The sequence below is a fragment of the Oryzias latipes genome, chromosome 7 (assembly GCF_053564925.1).
Source record: "Oryzias latipes strain Hd-rR chromosome 7, Olatipes_Hd-rR_3.1".
NCBI classification, from domain to species: domain Eukaryota; kingdom Metazoa; phylum Chordata; class Actinopteri; order Beloniformes; family Adrianichthyidae; genus Oryzias; species Oryzias latipes.
Window position 1 is genome coordinate 17,129,874 of NC_136243.1, and position 21,108 is coordinate 17,150,981.

At 41.1% G+C, this 21,108-nt stretch overlaps 2 protein-coding genes across 3 annotated transcripts; both read left to right on the top strand.

Moving 5' to 3' along the window:
- The first annotated feature begins 6,198 nt into the window (after positions 1 to 6,198).
- Positions 6,199 to 16,846, top strand: LOC101156496 (aquaporin-4). Of its 2 annotated transcripts, XM_078950405.1 has the most exons (8): positions 6,252 to 6,301; positions 8,372 to 8,455; positions 9,877 to 10,154; positions 12,093 to 12,287; positions 12,722 to 12,883; positions 12,981 to 13,145; positions 13,534 to 13,614; positions 14,582 to 16,846. In XM_078950405.1, the coding sequence occupies exons 3-8, from the start codon at positions 10,140 to 10,142 to the stop codon at positions 14,795 to 14,797; spliced, it is 834 nt and encodes a 277-aa protein (XP_078806531.1). In that variant the 5' UTR covers positions 6,252 to 6,301; positions 8,372 to 8,455; positions 9,877 to 10,139; the 3' UTR covers positions 14,798 to 16,846. The 2 variants fall into 2 exon arrangements, with proteins under 2 accessions (XP_023812913.1, XP_078806531.1); XM_023957145.2 differs by lacking the exon at positions 8,372 to 8,455 and having other exon boundaries at positions 6,199 to 6,301.
- A 943-nt stretch (positions 16,847 to 17,789) lies between these two features.
- On the top strand, positions 17,790 to 20,672 carry mipb (major intrinsic protein of lens fiber b). Its single transcript, XM_004070804.4, has 4 exons — positions 17,790 to 18,819; positions 18,925 to 19,089; positions 19,177 to 19,257; positions 19,337 to 20,672. The coding sequence occupies exons 1-4, from the start codon at positions 18,460 to 18,462 to the stop codon at positions 19,520 to 19,522; spliced, it is 792 nt and encodes a 263-aa protein (XP_004070852.1). The 5' UTR covers positions 17,790 to 18,459; the 3' UTR covers positions 19,523 to 20,672.
- The last annotated feature ends 436 nt before the right edge of the window (positions 20,673 to 21,108 follow it).

Sequence of the window (21,108 nt, forward strand, 5' to 3'; positions counted from 1 at the left end):
AATTACCATGGAGATTTATTCTGTGGAGCTAGCCTGCTCCAGACCAGGCTAAATTCCAGGATCTATTTAATCTCATCCCTAATGTCAGTCAGCAGTCGCCACAAATGGAAACCAATAGTTATTTCATTGCTCACTATACATTGTTATCACATATAACTAGACCCACTGTCATTATTTAAACGTTCGTGATCATTAATTTCAATCATTTTGGATAAATAATGAGTTTTAGATGATGTTGCTATCATTAGATAATTTAGAGTTTCCCATAGACTATAAGGCTATATATAAAATGATAGAATATTAGGGCCACAGAGGGAAAAAAAGACAAGTCATAATATTGTAACCAGTTGTTTTAAAGGAGGACAGTTGTTAAAATGACAGATGTGGGGCATTTCGTGAAATTGTCCTTCAGTATGGTTTCATAAACGAAGACATGCTGATGTGCCAGAATATGAAGTATCACATTTTCATAACTATCAAAACTGTAAAAAGAATATGTTGCTGTTCTGCAGGAAGAACCAGCCTCATAAATTTATGACTTTATCATTTTTTCCTTAGTGGGGCCATAGTACTCTGTCATATAAAATAAAACACATTCCATTAAAATATGAAAACACAATGTGTAACATTATGTTCCTTTATTGAATAAGGACAAAACAAAGCAGGTAAACTACACTCAAAAAACGTTCACTTTGAATGAACATAAAAAAATTATGGAAATGATTTCCACATGATTAGACAGCGTTACTTAAACAAAAATGAATCATATTGGTCCTCCTTAATGTACTTAGGTTCAAACTAATAAATTTAAGTTGATTCAATCTAAATACTGCAGTTGGACCCAACTTCAAATTAATATTGTTGCTCACTCTCAAAGGATAAAAGTTGATCCAACTAAATTGAATCACTTCAATTGGTCACACCTCATTAAATTAAGTTTATTCAACTTAAATTTGTATGACTACCTAACACAATTTATGTTGATATAACTTAATTTTTTGCTTTAATTTTATTTATACATCTGACATTGATAAGGTTTTCCAAAGTTTCAACCAATAGGTCTTTTAATTTTCACATCAAAGACATGAAATACGCAGTAATGTCCCACATCACAAGACAGGAGCTCAAATAACGCGAATTCTGTTTTTAGTTATATGAACAGTTTACCGCACAAGGGGGTTGGTCATCATCCTCTCCCACACTCTAACTCATGGTGCAGAAAAGAAATAAACATATCAGTTTAAATCACTAGTTAAAACAGAGTAAAACAGCTAGACAATAAAACCCAGGGACAAAAACTCACACTTAGACCCCAATCTGCCCAGATAGACAAAGAAAATGGAATCCCACAATTCCTTGCGATTACTAATGTATCCAATTTAACGGTATCATATTGGATCAACATGATTGAAATTAGTAACTTTTAAATGGATTATTTTTATGTACGATCGACATGATTCATTCACGTAAGATTTACAAACATAACATTTTCTGGTTGAAATGACAACTTACATTTTCATAAAATTAATTGGCTGGTAATTTAATTTAAAAAAATCTTGAGTGTGCTTTATCACTGTGGTGGTGTTGCCTTTCTTCTTAATTATATCTTTTACCTCCTCGTATGCCTCCATGAGGATTTGTGCTTCCGACGGGGAAAGGTACGCGGCTCTAGTTCCCATGGTAAATCAGTTTATCTGTGAGGGGTCGGGGTCTGTTTGAGTGAGCCGTGAGCGCACACCTATCCAGGACTGGTTACACCTGGCTTGATGAATCCGTGTCTGCTCATCCTGGCTTGGTCTTTGTGCAACCGATTAAGCCTGGACGCACATGTTTTGGATTCATTGAGCTCAGCTCAGTCATTTATCCCGGATGTCTTAATTCTACTTTTGTGCAACAGGCCCCTGGGCTCAATTGAGTGTTTATATTCTTCTAAAATGGATGGTGGAATGTGAAAAGGAGGGAGAGTGCCCAGCCATCCCCACACCAAGACCCCCGCCGTAGCAGCCGCGGCAGCCAGAACCCCCCCAACGCCACACGGCAGCAGGCAGAGAACAACCGCCTCCCGGGGCGATCACATCCGCCACCCAGGCCAGGGCCAGAAGGGCCGCCGCGGGGTCCCCAGAGCCAGAGAGCCGGGAGGCATGGGGGGAAAGAGAGTGCTGCCCCAGCCCAACCAGGAGAGCAGCCCCTCGCTGCACCAGGATGGCCCAACGCTGGGCCCCACCCAAGAAGGGTGCCTACAGCCCCAGACAAGCACCCCATCACCACCCAGGAGTTCTGGGCATCCCCCCGCCCCAACGCCAGGTACGAGCCAGGACCCCCCAAGGGAGACCAGCTCCGCGCTCCAGGCAGCCACCCATCCAGCCCACGGTTGGTCCAGAAAGGAGCAAGGCAGGGGCCAGCCGTCCCCGCCCAGGAGGGGGGGCACCCCAGGGAAAAGGGGGGCCCACGAGGGGTGTTGTAAACATGGACCCACCAGGCTCGGCCACAGTTGGAAATTTGGCGAGGCCCAGCACCCAGGGACAACGACCAGAACCCACTCCTCAGGGACACGGACACCCCCGGCTCAGGTGTGATGTGATCCCCGGCTTCTAGCCTTGCCAGAAAGCTCAGGGATCCCCCTCCCTGCCTGGAGAGAGGGCAGCCGGGCCCAAGAAGCCAGCACCCAGGGGACACCGCCGCCATTGCCAAGGGTCCAGTACCCCTACCAGGGATGGGGTAGGGGGCAGATGGTCCAAGGTCTCACCTTCCTTGCGAAATGCGTGCGTATGTGTTTGTGAGGGCGTGTGTGTGCATGTGTGTGTGTTTATGTTGGAATGTATATTTTGAGGGGTGAAGGGTGTGTGTACTAAGGGGGTGCGGTTAAACTTGGCGGGTAGGGCGCTAAAAGGACATCTGCTGCTTGCTTGCAGTGATGTCCAAGCACCCCCCCTACCAAGGGCCCTACATGTCTTAGGTGCAAATAAAACCGAGAGAGGGGTCCTTTGCATTTTGCCTGCTCCCAAATACTGACTTGACCTATCTTCTTTACTAATTAAAATAATTTAGGAATATCATTTTGCTACCCCCCCGGCTGCACGGTGGCGCAGTGGTTATCGCTCTTGCCTCACAGCAAGAAGGCCCCCGGTTCAAGTCCTGGCTGGGGGACGTGAAAAACACAACATCAATGGGGGACCTTTGTGTGGAGTTTGCATGTTCTCCCCGTGCATGCGTGGGTTTTCTCCGGGATCTCCAGCTTCCTCCCACCGGCCAAAAACATGCTAAATAGGTTGATTGGCAACTCTAAATTGACCATAGGTGTGAGTGTGAGAGTGAATGGACGTGTGATTGAGGATATTCTATCCTGCGACAGACTGGGGACCAGTCCAGGGCATCCCTTGCCTACGCCCAAGTGGCCGGGATAGGCTCCGGCAACCCCGTGACCCCGAAAGGGAATAAACGGTTAAGAAGATGAAAATGAAATTTTGCTACCCAAAATAATTCAGATAAATGTCATCTCGGAGGTTAGAATCTTAATTTAGTTATTGGCAGTCATGCTTTACAGGTTGGAGTAAATTTGCATTTTAGAAAATATACACATATTTTTCCTTTATTATACTAAAACTACCCAGAAATTCAATTCCAAAACAGGAAATTTTTTGGGCGTTTTTTTCTACAGCAAAAATTGAAATCAAACAGTTTTTAATGTTTTATAATTAAGATAAAATGTGTTGAGACAAAATAAAAATGTATAAACTCCCCAAAAAAGCAGAGGCAGATCAGGCATTGCTCCTCTAAACAAATATATTCTTAATTTTTTCCAAGGGGTATCACAATTATGATGTATACTACAGTTTAAAAACGTTTTTAACCCTTTATGTTAAATTATGAATGAAAACTATACCAATGGGGGGGTTGGTGTTATTGGTATGTCTTATTAAACAAAACTGAGGTGATTAGAAAACTGACCAGTGAGTTCAGATAAGGTTGATCCATTTCTGTTCCATTCTATGTTAAATCTGTCAATATTTAATTAATCCAATATCAACACGACGTCAAACACAAGGTCCTTGACATAAAAGACGTATATAATCATTAGTTAAAACGATAAAGTCATTAGGCACATTACATTAAAAGCAACAACAATGAAAGACAGACAAAGACAGCATAGATTACAAGATGATAAAATGTGCAAATGATAAGACAGAAAATAATTAAAAGCCTAACAAATAAATACATAAATTGATAAAATTGGTTATTTAAATGCTAAGTTAAAGAGATTTGTCTTTAATTTATACTTAAAAAATCTAAACATGCAGAAGCTCTCAGATCCTCAGGTAAGTCTTTTCCACGGGACTGAAAGGAGCTGTTGCCGGGAAACCTGGCTCTCATAGTAGATAGAGATGAGAGAGCAGAACCTGCAGGTCTGAGAGTTATGGAAGGTTTCTTGGGACCCAGGAGATCTGATAAATAGGAAGGTCCCAATCCATTAAGACATTTAAAAACTATAAGGAGAATCTTAATCCGGAAGCTGATGGGCAGCCAGTGAAGATACTTGAAGACAGGAGCGATGTGGACTCTCCTCCTCGTATTAGTTACAACACGTCCAGCTGAATTCTGGACCGGCTGTAATGTGTTGATAATCTACTTTGGAAGACCAGATAATAAGATAAGCATGACAGTAGTCCAGTCTACCCCTGGTAAAAGCATGGATTCAAGTCTCTGCTCTGATTCTGGAGGAAAAAAGGTTTAACTTCACCAACATTTTTTAAATGACAAAAAAGTTGTTTTAGTTGTGTTAAAAAAAATTGCCTACATTTTTTTACCTTAAACTTGTATCAGACTCTTAAAGTTTGAGTGTGGATCCAATGATTAGAGTTTCTGTTTTGTCCTTGTTGAGTTTAGAAAATTAGCTACCATCCAATCTCTCACATCAATAATACATTCAAAAAAGTCTGTCAGTGTGTGATCTAGATCATCGGGAGACACAGTCACAGTATCATCGGCACGGTTGTGAAAGTCTATGCCGTCTCTTCTGATGACATTGGGAGTGGCAGCATATACAAGTTAAAAAGAGTGGGACCTAAAATTAAATACTGGTATATGTTTATGCATCTTAACAGATCTACAGAACTGATGCCTCACAGTGGAGTCCTGTCTGAGGCATATGCTGCCATCACATGCAGCTGCTCCAGTTCCGCACACACACACACACACACACACACATATTCCAGTTTGAAAGCAAATGTGGGTGTTTCACAGTTGGGTTTTCATATTCAAAAATCTGTCCTGCTCCTCTCCCTTTGCCCCCCATCAAACCCCTGAGTTTGCACTTTGAGTGTGTGCGTGTGTTGAATAGTGACTACTCAGCACTGTCTTTGGGTGGGTTAGGAGGCAGAAAACTCCCCACGCCAGCGGGTTCCAGTACAGCCCCCCCTCGCCACACACACACCCAGTATCCAGCCTCTGTCACACATTCGGGCTTAAATCCCACAAAAGGGAGGATAACAGTTACACTGTTGCCCTGGTGAGTGCGGGGGTAATCCACTGCATAATGCGGAACACCAGCAGATTTCTACACCACCCCTCCCTCCCCCCCGCCCGCCTGCCCCTCCATCCAGTTCATTCTGGACACAGACTGCCAGATTGAGCACCTCTGGAGTCCAAAGAGTCAAGAATTTCACTGTGAACCGCTGTCGTTTGCCTCATCCACTCACCGTTTAAACTGTTAAATGTGCTCTTTTAGCACATTTGTGAAATCGATGCAGCCTCTCTCACGTTTCCATGGCGACAGCATCACAAAAAAAGGCTAGTCCCCATGGTGATCAAAGATGCATCTCACAACAGGTTTCTACGGACGTACAGGAGAGTTTATAATCATCTCTTTAGTCTGTAAATTTCCTAAAATCACAACTGAAGCTGATTGGCAGCTTACTAAACCAAAAAACATCCAACAGAATGAGGTTTAACAAAACGGCCAAAATAAAAAGATAGACCTCTGGAAGTCAGAACACTAGGAAAGAGAGCAAGAAGAAATGTTTGTTGCCTCTTCTAATAAAATAAAGGACTGAAGCTGACAGTCACAGAAAGGAGTTCATTTTTATGCCTTTATTTATGATTAAATTATGATGTGTTCCAGGTGCATCAATGTTAAACTTGAAACCAGAGAAAAAAGGTCGAAAGATCCAAATGGCATTTTGTTGTTTTTTGTTTGGTTCTAAAACATCTTATAGTTGCACACAAATGTCAATGACATTAGCCACAACCCAAATCCAAGTACTAAGTTACAGCTGAGTCTGTCTCAAGGCGCTACACAAACAAGGTAAGGAAAACCATCCTTTATGCCTAACATAGTATTTACAAAAAATATGGATTTAAAAGAAACAGACATTTTTAGGATATGACCCCAAATCAGGGTTGGAAGAAAAATGAAAAAAAAAGAGTATATTCTTCATCACTTTATTTTTCAATCTGATTTGATCATTTTAAAACATTTTATGGCCAGAAAAAGATCAATAGAGATTATTTTTCTTTGTTTGTTAGTAAGTGATTGCTGTAGGAACTGTTCTTAAAAAAAAAAGCAGTAATAAGCAGTTTTCTTTCGTAAAGAGAACACCAATATAAAATAAATTCCACCAGTAGAGAGAATGTCTTTTGTTTATACCTCCTTACAATGCACACCTGGTAAGGTTCTTAAAAAGTTTTCTTCAGGAATTTAGACCTTTTACTGCAAAAGTCTAAATCAGACATGTCCAAAGTCGGTCCATGGGTCAAATACAGCCTGCATTCAATTTTTCGCAGGCTCCCACCATAATATCCAAAATACTGGGGTTAACCAGTTCTTATTAAGAACAGTGTGTGTGGTTTCATGGTTGTGATTGGCTAAAAGAGGTAAAAACCTTTGGCAACAATCTGTTTTCTGTGTTTTGTACTTCTAAATAAGATAATTGTTGGTGTTATTTTTTCTCACATGATTAATGGTGAATGATGCATAACATTTGATATTAACCCAGATTTAATGTTGACAAAAGTTTTTTTTTTCCAGACAGACTATTTTAAAATATTTTATTTCTGTTGTTCAATTCTGAACAACAGAAACTGTACTTTGTGCAGAAACAAAAAGTATCCCATTGCAAAAAAAAAAGTCAATAAATATTTCCCTTACATTAAATCTTATTACAGTTTTTCTCAGTCGCTTTAGTACAATTCTCAGATCAGAATGAAATTCCCAAAACTATTTGTTCAATCTTCACATCATGATGTCACTTGTGCACATCATATAAGCAGTTTCTCACTTCTTTGAATGATTTGCAATTGCTTTGGTACATCCATGCAAAAGATTATGTACAATTCTCTGCTCTTTGCTACATTATCAATTGTTTATGTCATGTTGATCAAAATGTATTATATAGTTCACTGTGCAATAGTCTTACTCCTCAAAACACCTAGTCATTAGTTCATCGTATAAGTCATTAACTGCAAAATGGTTGACCAAGTTGTCACAATGTGACAAACATATTTCGCTGCATTGCAAGAGAGGATATTCGCTGTGATGTGGATGAGAATTTGTGGCCTAACATACAGGAACGACAAGAGGTGTAGGAAGACCACACCAATTCCTACTGCACTGCCTGTACTGTTGTACAGAATATTGTCCTATCCTTTTTTCCCCTTTGTGTTACTGTTTGCAGTGGGTTTTTTCTATTTTGGTATGACATGGTCTGTCAACAACTTACAATATGAACAATAAAAGTGTAAATGTAAATTTTGTCCAGTCTCTTGCAATCAAACAAAAAACCTCTAAAGAACACAGTTGTATTGACAACATGACTAAGTAATTTGACTGTCTTGTTCGTAGACAATGACACAAGGACTTGACATTCTGATGGCACTGACATGTTCAATGACATAAAGACTTAGTTTTGAGAGATGAACTAAAGATTTTGAGCAAGTTACAGGCTTTTGCAAGAAATCCATAGTGTTTTGCTGTTTGTACAAATTGTTTTGAGAAATGCACACACGTAATTGCAAACTTCAATTCTGATCTGAGAATTGTACTAAAGCGACTGAGAAAAACTGTATTAGGGTTCAAAGAATGCAGGCCCATAGGTTTGCCCTCACACATTTTCTCCTCACCAAATCTGGCCCTCTTTGCAAAAAGTTATGACACTCCTGATCTAAATATTATAATCAACATCAACTTTTTTTTCTTAGAAGTTTATCTTTATTCTAACAGACTTTTAGCCCATTACTCTTTTTAGAGTCACTGCCTTGTCTACATCGTCTTTTAATCTTTTTAGGTAATGAATGGGCAGATTTTTGTATCCTATTTAGAAAACCTTGTTCTAAATTATAAATTTTTTTTTTTTCCTTGACCGTTTTTCCCTTTCAGAGTCACGGGGTTGCCGGAGCCTATCCCGGCCACTTGTGGGTGAAGGCAGGGGACAACCTGGACAGGTTGCCAGTCTGTTACAGGGTAGAATGTCCACAAACACACACCGATTCACTCTCAAACCTTGGGACAATTTAGAGTTGCCAATTAACTTATGAAGCATGTTTATGGATGGTGGGAGGAAGCCAGAGACCCCAGAGAGAACCCACACTTGCATGGGGAGAACATGCAAACTCCACACAGAAAGGTCCCCTGTTGATGTTGTTTTTTTCATGTCCCCCAGCTGGGACTTGAACCAGAGGCCTTCTTGCTGTGAGGCAAGAGCGCTAACCACTGGACCACCGTGCAGCCCCTAAATAATCAAATATAATTGTAATTCATTGTAATTCAGAAACAGCACTATTACAGTTTTTCTCAGTCGCTTTAGTACAATTCTCAGATCAGAATTGAAGTTTGCAAATACGTGTGTGCATTTCTCAAAACAATTTGTACAAACAGCAAAACACTATGGATTTCTTGCAAAAGCCTGTAACTTGCTCAAAATCTTTAGTTCATCTCTCAAAACTAAGTCTTTATGTCATTGAACATGTCAGTGCCATCAGAATGTCAAGTCCTTGTGTCATTGTCTACGAACAACACAGTCAAATTACTTAGTCATGTTGTCAATATAACTGTGTTTTTTAGAGGGAGGTTCTGATGTAAACTATGGCTAAAGTTTTGATGACAATAATTGTAAAATGTAAGTTATACCTTTTTTGTTTGATTGCAAGAGACTGGACCAGATTCACATTTACACTTTTATTGTTCATATTGTAATTTGGTGACAGACCATGTCATACCAAAATAGAAAAAACCCACTGCAAACAGTAACACAAAGGGAAAAAAAGATAGGACAATATTCTGTACAATAGTACAATATTCTGTACAATAGTACAGGCAGTGCAGTAGGAACTGGTGTGGTCTTCCTACACCTCTTGTCATTCCTGTATGTTAGGCCACAAATTCTCATCCACATCACAGCGAATATCCTCTCTTGCAATGCAGCGAAATATGTTTGTCATATTGCACAGTGAACTATATAATACATTTTGATCAACATGACATAAACAATTGATAATGTAGCAAAGAGCAGAGAATTGTACATAATCTTTTGCATGGATGTACCAAAGCAATTGCAACTTGTTCAAAGAAGTGAGAAAATGCTTATATGATGTGCACAAGTGACATCATGATGTGAAGATTGAACAAATAGTTTTGGGAATTTCATTCTGATCTGAGAATTGTACTAAAGCGACTGAAAAAAACTGTAGGAAACTGCATAACTGAGCTGAAACATTACCTCTTCTTTTTGACAGATATGCATTGTAATTAATAGCTGATGTCACTGATGCCTCGCTGTTGTTTGGTTCTTTGTCCTAACTTGCTGCACGTGAACCCAATCTGTCCACACACTGTGATGTTCATCGGAGTCTTCTGAAGGTTGATGGGTTTGTTCGATTTCTCAGGATGTTGAGCGGTAAACCCTGAGGAAACATCTCAAGAAGGCCTGAGTGGATGAAAACAGAGAGTGTGTGTTTGTTTTGTGTGGGAGGGCGGGGGGCAGAGAAGGAGGAGGTTATTTTCATCAAAGGACCTCACAGACTCCACAAGATAATGACACCCTGAAGCCCCCAGATCTCCTCAACGACACACAGACAGAAGGAAAGACGGATGAGCGGACGGAGTAAAGAACTGGAAGCCTGAGCTGAGCAGCATCAGTGGATTTAAAATGACGTGGCGAGAGGTGAGCATACGCTGCAAATGTCCTGTGATTTGAATAGTAAAATACTTTAACAATTATTTCAAACAACAAAAAGGCCCTGTTGACACTAAAAGAGAAATTGGGATTTTTTTTGGGTAACATCCAAGTTTAAATTTGAAATAGTGTAATAATATCTGCGTAAAATCAGAGAATTAATTGAAAACATTAAAGGATTTGTCTGTTTTCATATGTGAATTTAGGAATTAGGAAGCTTTTCTTAATCTTCAATATAAATGTTTATTTAAAAGTTATGAAGACTTAAAAAGTAAACAAACAGGGAACATGTTAGATAGATAGATAGATAGATAGATAGATAGATAGATAGATAGATAGATAGATAGATAGATAGATAGATAGATAGATAGATAGATAGATAGATAGATAGATAGATAGATAGATAGATAGATTAGATAGATAGATAGATAGATAGATAGATAGATAGATAGATAGATAGATAGATAGATAGATAGATAGATAGATAGATAGATAGATAGATAGATAGATAGATAGATAGATAGATAGATAGATAGATAGATAGATAGATAGATAGATAGATAGATAGATAGATAGATAGATAGATAGATAGATAGATAGATGAGATCACACACAGTAGAATAAAACCCACAAAAATAGAATAAATAAGTATAGTGTTAAATATAATAATTAAGCTAATAAAAATAGCAAAAAATAATAAAAAGTAAAAAGTATTCATCGTGTGTAATACACACCCGAAACAATTAATTTTTTTTATTTTTGTCGATTTGTTCATTTTGGGTTTGGTTGTTGAAACTAAAATTGTAATTTTTGGGATGTTGTTGTTTGTTTTTATTATTATTTTTCAGTATTCCACATTGGCCGTGTCTGGAGTCAGGGGGTGTTTCAAAAAGTGTTTAGGGCCCTTAACAAAACTCAGAGCCCCCCAGCCATACCATAATAGCAACAGCATTGGTGTGTGTTACGTTGTGCCTCCATAACCTCGCCTACAGACAAGTTAAAAGAATTAAACCTGAAAGAATATTTCACCACAGTTATTAAAGTATCCAGTGAGAAACACACGACTTCAAACGATGACTACCAGCTGTGTCTGTGTAGATTCTCATTCATTTGGGTAGATTCCATCAACATAGCAGGTAAAAAGCAACGGACTGGACTTAGTTGATCTTTCATGACAGATGAAGTTTCATCTCTTCTTTGAGAGGCTTTTTTTTGGTTCTTTCAGCTCTGACCGCAACTGGAACTTGCCTCCTTTCCTAAAGCCCTTGAACATTTTTTAAATTTGTTTTAGTAGCATTTATCTTACTAAAACATAAGCTGATTATTGCAAATCTGAAAACACACATCAGTCTTTAATGAACTTCTATTGTTTTTTATCTAGTTTTAGGCCCTCCAAAGATAATTACTGGCATGCTGCTGCCAGCCGGGCACAAAATTGAAAATCTCGCAGTTGTAAACCAGCTTTTGATGTTTGCGCTTCTTAATCCTTTAGGAAGTCGATTATCAAGTTTTCAGTCCTTTAGTAGCTGCATTCATGTCGAGATAATTACAAACCTTTCATGGAAAGTCAACGGGATCAATAAAGTTCTAGAGTTTAGGCTTTGGGTTAACTAAAACTTTGGGTAATGAACATTTGTCTGTTGACAGTCTTCAACTTCCTCTAGGCTTGAAACAGTCAATCATCTCTGTTGGACTCTGGGGGCTGACTTTATCAACCTCACAAAGTCTAAACATCCCTTCAGGACAGAAATTAACTCTTTAATTTCTCAAAGTTCCACTGAAAATGTTAGTTTCAATCAAGGTCAAAATGATTTGTAAATGCATACTCTTCACATACAATTTTTAGACTAAAATGATCTTTATTCCCCCCATTCTAATATGTTGGTTGGCTAAATATTATTTTATTGATGTGTCTTTTGGTTTCAGGACCTGCGTAGTAGAAAGTTCTGGTGTGCGATTCTAGCCGAGCTGCTAGGCACCCTGGTGTTGGTGAGTGCCGTGCTGGGTGCCTCCGTTCCGGGCCCTGAAGAAGCCGCCGTGGGACCCATGTATCCTGCAGTGGCAGTGGGTGTGGCCATAATTGCACTGAGTCACTGTTTTGGAGAAATAAGCGGAGCACAAGTGAGTTTCTTGAGTTACGGAATACGTTGGAAAGTATTTTTTTCTTTTGATGTCTAAAACCAAGATCCTAAGAAAAATTAAATGTTAGAAAAACTATTCTCCGCAGTTTTTCAAAAGTTTTTTTCATTGAAGGTTGAATGATTTCTATCTGCGGTTGAGTTTCACAGATGAGTATCATTTTGTATCATTGCAAGTTGCAGTCTCAGGTGTAATGAGTCAGTGTTAATGTCAGTGTAATCAGTTTTTCAGATTTCATTTAAAGATTTGTCAGTCATGTAGCACCAACAGAGCAACCTCTGATAGAATAGACCGAAAATTGGATTCTTCTGAACAATCAAAATAAGATGCTTAAAGTTACTTTGTAAAGGATTGAAAGTCAGGTGAGTGTGTTGTTTATGTGACATTTGTCAGTATGTTCTTGTTTCTTCCTTCAGGTGAACCCTAGTCTGACTCTGTCTCTCTTGGCCACTCGGAGGCTGGATGTTCTGCGGGCCCTGGTTTACATTGCTGCCCAGTGTTTTGGGGCCTGTTTAGCCGCCTGGTTTCTGTACCTGGCCTTACCCTTCAAAACAACAGCGGAGCACTTCGTTAACAGGGTCAGCTCTCAAATGTCAGTTACAGGTAAAAAGGTCAGGATTCATTATTCTGTTTTTAATAGAGAATTTGCTTCCTTCTCGACCCAATATTCCGCAGGTGCCCATTGAGTTAAATGCAGCTCAGGCTTTGGGCATAGAGGTTTTGTGCACCTTTCAGATGGTCTTCACTGTCTATTCAGTGGAGGATCAGAGACGGAGAGACAGCCCAGAACCAGGAAACTTGGCCATTGGAGTGGCACACTCTGCTGGAGTACTTATAGGGGTGAGAGGAACTACTTTCCATTTATCTTAGGTTCTTTTTTTTTTTTTTAACCAAACATAGACCGTATGGAAAATCATCAAACATTCAAGATAGTTTAAACTGTCTAACTTATAGTGGATGAGGTATTTTGATGGAGATACCACAACCTCTCTGACCTTGAATTGAAGAGAATCAATCAACACGAATCCTTCAGGGATCCCTCTTCACGTTCAAGTGGATCGATCTTTAGGTTCCTTCTGGCAAATTTCCACAAAAACCTTTGAGCATTAAGCGCAAATGTTTTTCTTGTTTTAGGCGACTTGAAATTGAGAAGTGTACGTTTGCATTAAACATGAAAAATAACCAAAGTGTAAACAAACGTGACCTGGAATGACTGTGTCTGTGTCAGGCTCGGTTTTCTGGTGCCAGCATGAACCCGGCGCGCTCCTTGGGTCCAGCCATCGTCACAGGTTTCTGGGAGAACCACTGGGTGAGAAATGCTTTCATTGTGTCTTTTTTTGCTTGACCAGCTCAGTGGCCTTGTGTTAGAGTGTCCGCCCTGGATTTGAACTCACGACCTTCCTGTGACTGAAAGGTCGAGAGTTCATACCAAAGACTCTGAAGATGGGACCCAATGCCGCCCTGCTTGACACTCAGCATGAAGGGGTTGGATTGGGGCATTAAACCTCCAAATGCGTCCTGGGCGCAGCCGTGTCTGCAGGTCACCCCTCCCCCAGGGGATGGGTCAAATGCAGAGAACAAATTTCATGCACCTACAGTAGGTGCGTGACAGCTAATGAGACTTTTAACTTTGTTTTCTTTATTTAGAATAGTGCCACATTTGAAAGGAACATGGATTTGTGTGATTAATCAGTTTCAAAGCGGAGTCGGAAAAATCTGCACTTCCTGTGCCAAACAGCTTATTCTGCCATGTGTGCTGTTCAGTGTTTGGCTGATTTAAAGTTTAGAGATACATTGTATTTTGAAAAATGTAACATTTATTTTTGTTTAACAAACAGAAGAAGAAGAATCAAACAGTCACATTAGCATGGCCTCTCCTCCTCATGCTGGTTGCACAAACAAGCCGCCCCCAATATGGTTCCATGAGTGTCCAGTAGGGTAGAGGGCAGGGGGGGCCAGTTCTTAGAGGACAGAGTTCGGTCTCAGACCGCAGAGAAAAGAAATTGTCCTTTGTTTTAAAAGCCCAGTTTCACATTTTATTCGGTTTAAATTTGCTTCAAGGCTCATTTTTCCAGTGAGAGGATGTCATTCCACACCATCATACCACCTCCACCAAAAGATGCCAATTTATTACAATTGGGGCACTGTTCAAAACTGAAACAAGCAGGTTTTTCAGCATAAAATGATATGGGATTGTTGTAAGAAGTACATAATGTACTTGCTTAGAATTTTAATGCTAAAAGATAAATACTTGTGACATATTTTTCTGCTGCCAGATTTATTGGATTGGACCAGTGATGGGTGCCTTGCTGGCTGGAGTGTCCCATGAGTTCCTCTTTGCACGCAGCGCCTCTCGTCAGAAGCTAGTGGCCTGTTTGACCTGCAAAGATATTGAGATTGTTGAGACGACCAGCATGACCGGGTCATCGCTGTCCACAGTCACGCAGAACGCCGCCAGGAGCAAACAGGCCAACAAACCGGAGAACAACTGATGGTGGAAAAGGATCCGGAGCTTCCTGCAGCTCAACTGTAATTCACTCAGACTTCACACTGCTGGGGAACAATGAAAAGAATGGAGAGAGGTTGCTGGTTTAACTTCCCACATACAGTTAACATATACAGTCGCCATAAACGAATGGTTACATTTGAATCAAGCAGGTTAAAGGATGAATGTGCTTGAGCTTTCACCTTTGTTAAAACAAGTGATATTTGAAAGTGAAACCTGTGATTATTCTCTAAAAAGCTCAAACCATTTAGTTTTAGGACTATACAGCTTTAATTCTATGTATCTTCACACTTCCAAACATTTTTGTGAAGTAAACAATACTTAGTTTTGTTGTAACTTGATCATTTTTGCTCCACCCCCACCATTGACACCTGGTCTCTTCTGATTGGTTACGTTTTCAGGACATGTGGGGGAGGTTGTGTTTTGACTGGTTCACTGTTGAGTTCCTGCACTGAAACACAAATGGTTTGAGGGGGATTTGGAAATATACAGAAACACTTTTTTGTGTGTGCCATGAAAACACTATGCCATACTGGTATTTTCCCCACAAATCTTTAGTCTAAAATGAATTTTTAGCATTAAAATGAAGAATACTTATTACTCACTGTTACTTTAGCTCTTCACCCAACTGTGATTAGTCTTTTTGCTACATTTATGAATGCAGAGCACACACACACATTCAGAATCACAGTTTTTGGACTTTTTCAAATAAGAAGCCGATTTGAGAAAATTCCACTTCACATAAGTCATCTTAACCCTTGTGTTATCTAAGGCACTTTAACACTGGGAATGGGGTCATCTAGACCCCACTAGACAGTGCGCTGAACCTTTTTTCTTCAATGTTTTGTGATCTTCACTGGTGTCCATGGATTACATGAAATCCTCTTCACCTTTATCCACCTTTGTCATGGTAGGGACAACACGTCATTGTAAGGATCGGGTCATCTGGACCCCATAGGATAGCACAAGGGTTAAAAGAAGCCGTATTTTAAAAAAACCCATCAAACTTTCTGTCAGGAAAAATAAACTGTATCCACTGTTACATCTCGTGCAAATGTCACTTGGGAACAAGACTTGAATCTGTCATCTTTCACAGGTAAAAGCACACTTCCTAAGCATCTTCCATAATTTCAGGAGTCACTGTGTCACCTCATCGAAGCAGCCCAAGAGCCACACTTTCATAGAGTAAATGTTGAAAAAGCGATAGCCAACCCTTCTGGATTCTGTGGCATCCACCTCTGACCTGCTTGGATCTGAGATGCACTAAACCAGATGTTCAGACGGTCCTATGATGTTGGTGCCACATCAAAAAAAGATCAGGGTTCATTGTAAAGCCATACCTTTTTGGGCGCTGTTTATTGTAAATGTATAGTGTCATATAATTTAAAAGACTCCTGATGGATTCCCCTTTAGTATTGTGACCCAAAGGTCTACCTTCCACTGTAACTCTGTAGCCACTATGATGAGATTCAGCATCTGCTTTTGCATTTACATCCCATTTCAATATGTGAAAGAGACTCATTGAAAATCTGCTGAATGACGCCCCCCTGTTCTTGCTGCATATTGTGTTTGCGAGCGCTTTGAAATGCTAAGCAGGTCCTGCCCCGGCTCTGTGGATGTAGCCATGCTGTCAGGATCAGTACATCTCTTAGTTCTGTTTTTTTTTTCCTACTAAAGCCTCTTGTTCAGCATCAAATAGACCTTCATACCTCCATAATGGCTGCACGTAGAAAACACTTTCAGTCAGGACAAGCTTTGTAGTTTTAAATATGTGGGTGTCTGTGGGTGAAAACTGTTTTCAATTTGCTTTCATAAAACCTTTAATTTTCATCGTCTGTTGTAATTTTTTTTACTACTGTTGTTTAAATTTATGTATTAAAACAGGATTTGCCCTTTAATTTAGGTAATTTTTCTTTTGTGGGATCAATAAAGTTTTATTCTATTCTATTCTAAAATGAACCTTTTGTCAGAAATAAACATGACTGACAGTTGTTTGACAAACAAATATTTTAAAATAAAATTTTGTTAACAATTACTATTTCAATGTTCTTTAAAAATTTTCCAATATACAGTTTGGAGACCCACTGTTTGCACACACACACAGACACACACCCACACACACACACACACACACACGCCCACACACACACCCACACACACACAGACACACACAGCATGCACAATAGCCATATCTGTCACGGTGCTGCCAGCATTTTGCATTGTGTGTGTTCTTTCCAACATGTAGAAAAAGGGCAAGCTCAGCGTTCTGCATTCATCCCCACCTCCACTTTCACACAGACACACAGCGATTACTCGCGACTGGTCAGTGTGGTGCCCCGATGCTGCTCTGTAGTCCTCCCTTGCCAACCTCCTGCAGGTTTACCAAGCCTCACATATATAGAGAACTTTCCGGGCTTTGGTGGTTCGACCTCCTGAAACACGAACAAACCACAAACCCAAAGTAAATCCTGGAAACTCCTGTGACGTATGAAAATATAAGCACTTTCTTTATGCTTGTTGTTGTGCCACTTGTATGTTGACCATTTAAATAATTCCTTGTTTTTTTTAAAATTTAGATTACATTTTGATATTTCTTTTCATCCATGTGCAGAGCTCTCACATTCGGGCTCCTGCAGCGATGGCTACCATTTTCTCTACCTTAAAGTGACTGGACAAAGGGTCACTCTGAAGCTTCAATACATGCATCTTTCTATCTTCTTTTCCTGTTCAAAACATATGTGACCCACCTGTTTGTGACAGACAATACTTCCACAAGGTCAGGCTTTTTAGTGTTAGCGCCGGTAGCTTTGAGCATTTCCGTCTGGGGCCCCTAAGTGTATTATCTCTCTCTGTGTTGTGGCCTTTCTGTGTGCATACATGTGTGTTTTCTGCCCTTGTCCATCAGCATTTGTGTCTCCCCGTCATGACACTGATAAGTCAACAGATGACATAAGCCCCAAAGAAAACCTTTTCTCCCCTGAGCTCCTGCTGCTGTGAGCAGGAGCTGCTCCCTCCCTCCGGTGGAGTCCTTCACGACTTCCATGTCATCTATTTCCAACCTACATGTCTCTTTGCTTTATGCGTTCCCCTCAGAGAGACTGCATCTCTATTAGACTAGCTCTCTTTTGGGGGTTGGGGAGGGTGGAGTAGGGGGTTAAACTTGTTTGATTTAGGACACCCAACCCCGACGCACCCCCGCCCTTGGCCCTACAGAGGGATTATGGCGTCACCTGGGGCCCCTGGGGGGGTTCTATAAAGCGCCCACCGGCCCTCTTCCCTCTGTCAGAGAGGCTAAAAGGTCCGCCAGACACTCAGTCTAACCTCCTCTTTTCCTCAGATTCCCCCCTCCAGCATTGATGCCCACCTCCTCTTGATAACTCAGTCCGCCTAAGATCTCCGCCCACTTGAATTCACACCTATGTCTGTCCGACAGGTGGACACAGGTGGCAACTAAACTGAGATTCCTGACCCAGGTCAGTTTAGGAAAAATTGACCTAGACTGGGCGCTTTTGTCAGCCAAAACAGCTGACATCAAAACGGAGACGTTTTCTGTTTCATTGCTGTTGCTAATCAAGGCACTTGAAGGTGACTTTATTTTTGAAGAACCTTTTTCGTCGTCTGGTTGAGAGCCATCCTTGAAACGCCACCATGTGGGAGTTCCGGTCCATGAATTTTTGGCGGGCAGTCTTTGCAGAGTTCTTCGGGACCATGTTCTTTGTGTTTTTTGGCATGGGCGCTGCCCTGCGCTGGACCACCGGGCCTCACCACGTCCTCCACGTGGCCCTGTGTTTTGGACTGGCAGCTGCCACCCTCATCCAGTCCATTGGCCACATCAGCGGCGGCCACATCAATCCTGCCGTCACCTTTGCCTACCTTGTCGGCTCACAAATGTCTCTTTTTCGGGCCGTTTTCTACATCGCCGCCCAGTGCATGGGCGCTGTAGCGGGGGCTGCTGTGCTGTACGGGGTCACACCTGGCAACATGAGAGGCAACATGGCGATGAACATGGTAAGAACTTGGCCCTAAACGTTACATTTCATCCTCATTTAGCTGCTTGTAGCACCAGCACTTCTTATCAACTGTTTCAGAAGTGTTCCCGTACTTTGTTTCCAGCTGCAGCCTGGCATCAGCCTGGGTATGGCCACCACCGTGGAGGTTTTCCTCACCATGCAGCTTGTCATCTGCGTCTTTGCTGTAACTGATGAGAGAAGAAATGGGCGTCTGGGATCCGCTGCCCTCTCCATCGGCTTCTCTGTCACCATTGGACATCTCATGGGGGTGGGAAACCTGAAAAAAGATCTGATGGAATCTTACAAAAAATGCCCTTTGTTGTACTGTAGAGCTAATGGGTGTGTTGTGTTTTAGATGTACTACACTGGTGCTGGAATGAACCCTGCCAGGTCCTTTGCCCCTGCTGTAATCTTCAGAAACTTTATCAACCACTGGGTAAGACCTGAGAATGCGTCATTCCAAAACAGGCCCACATTTTGGTATAAAGGATGATAACTGAAACTTTGTGCCACAGGTGTATTGGGTCGGCCCCATGATAGGAGGTGCCCTGGGGGCTCTGCTGTATGATTTCATGCTTTTCCCACGCATGAGGGGTCTTTCTGAACGCCTGGCCACACTGAAGGGCAGCCGACCCCCTGAGAGTGAGACCCAGCAAGAAACCAGGGGGGAGCACATCGAGATCAAGACACAAGCCCTATAAACCTTCACCTGCCTCCCCCTTTTTTCTAAACTGGGGCTGAAGAATGAAGGACAAGGCCCTGAGCTAGACTTGCCCCCCAACTCCACCGAACGCCTTCACACATGCCATCACACACACTAACCCCATTCTGTCACGTAGACTAACACTTTGACTGATTTTATGGTTTTTAGGGCTCACCACCTTCAACCTCAAAACACAACAGGACTCCTCTAACCCCACTTGTCACTTTTTATTTCCAACTGGACATCATGCTCGTCATAAAATGTGATCAAAGCCTGAATCAGTAGCCATCTTGTGTCTCCCTTCCTTCATGCTTCCTCTTCATGACCAGATTTTTGTCCATGAGAGAGAATCCTGAGAGCAAACAGACGTTTGAGGGAGGAGATTATTGGGGAAATACAGGGGAAGGAAGCAGAATGAGAGTGAGGCAGGGATGCAAGGATGACTTGGGCAAAGGAAGAGGACGTGGGGCAGATGAGGATGGATCAGATGGGGTTTGGGTTTGACAGAGAGGGTAACACTTCGATCTGTTTACTTTTTAAGTTGGGTTAGAACATTGAAGATGGAAATTATTTCCATAATTCATCTGACAGTATTTCCATTTTCAGCTTTTTTCTCTTTTCTGTTTTTTTCCTGCACTTCAGACACAAAACGTGGATGTATAATATCATTAGAAATGAACAGCGCTTCACTTTTTTTTTCAATCATTGCATTTTATCTGTGGTTTTGTGCATATGCGCGTGAGAGTGAGCATGGGAGTGTGAGAGTGTGCACCTGCCTGTGGGTTGTTTGCAAGCAAGTGTGTATATGTGTGTAAGTGTGCGATCAAGTTTGCAGACGATGCATTGTTTTGTCGTCACGACAGCTCTCCTGTTTTGTATCATTCTTTGTCATCCATTTATGAAACCGCATCAGTTTTTCTCTCTTCACTGTGGTATTTACTATGATATTCATTTTTACATCATTCATCTGCTTATTTTGTTCCGAACCAGCGCAATCCAAAGATAGTGTTGTCTCCCAGGCTTCAGTGGTAGGTCTGCAGAAAAGCTGTGCGCGCTTTACATCGAGTCTACTTTTATCTTTTGATCATTTCTTGGACCACATGGTATTTCAATAAAATATCAATGAAATAAACACAATCTTGATACAAGTATTGGCTCATCTTCATACCAGTAAACAATATGATTTTAAAGGGTAGCACTGAAGAGGCATCCACTGCAATGACAATAAATGACCAGCAGGGGGCAAAATGATCACATGAAATAAGAACAATTGAAGGCAGTGAGAAATAAATAAATAAACACAGTGGGGTATACATCTTAACCCTTGTGCTATCCTAGACACTTTAACATTGGGAGTGGGGTCATCTAGACCCCACAAGACAGTGCACTGAACCTTTTTTCTTCAATGATTTGTGATCTTCACTGGTGTCCATGGATTACATGAAATCTTTCCACCTTTATCCACCTTTGTCATGGTAGGGAGAACACGTCAATGTAAGGGTGGGGTCATAGGATAGCACAAAGGGTTAAAAGGAAGCATGCGGTGAAGTGTGAGCTTATCTTAGGGTAAGGGGTGTGAGGGGT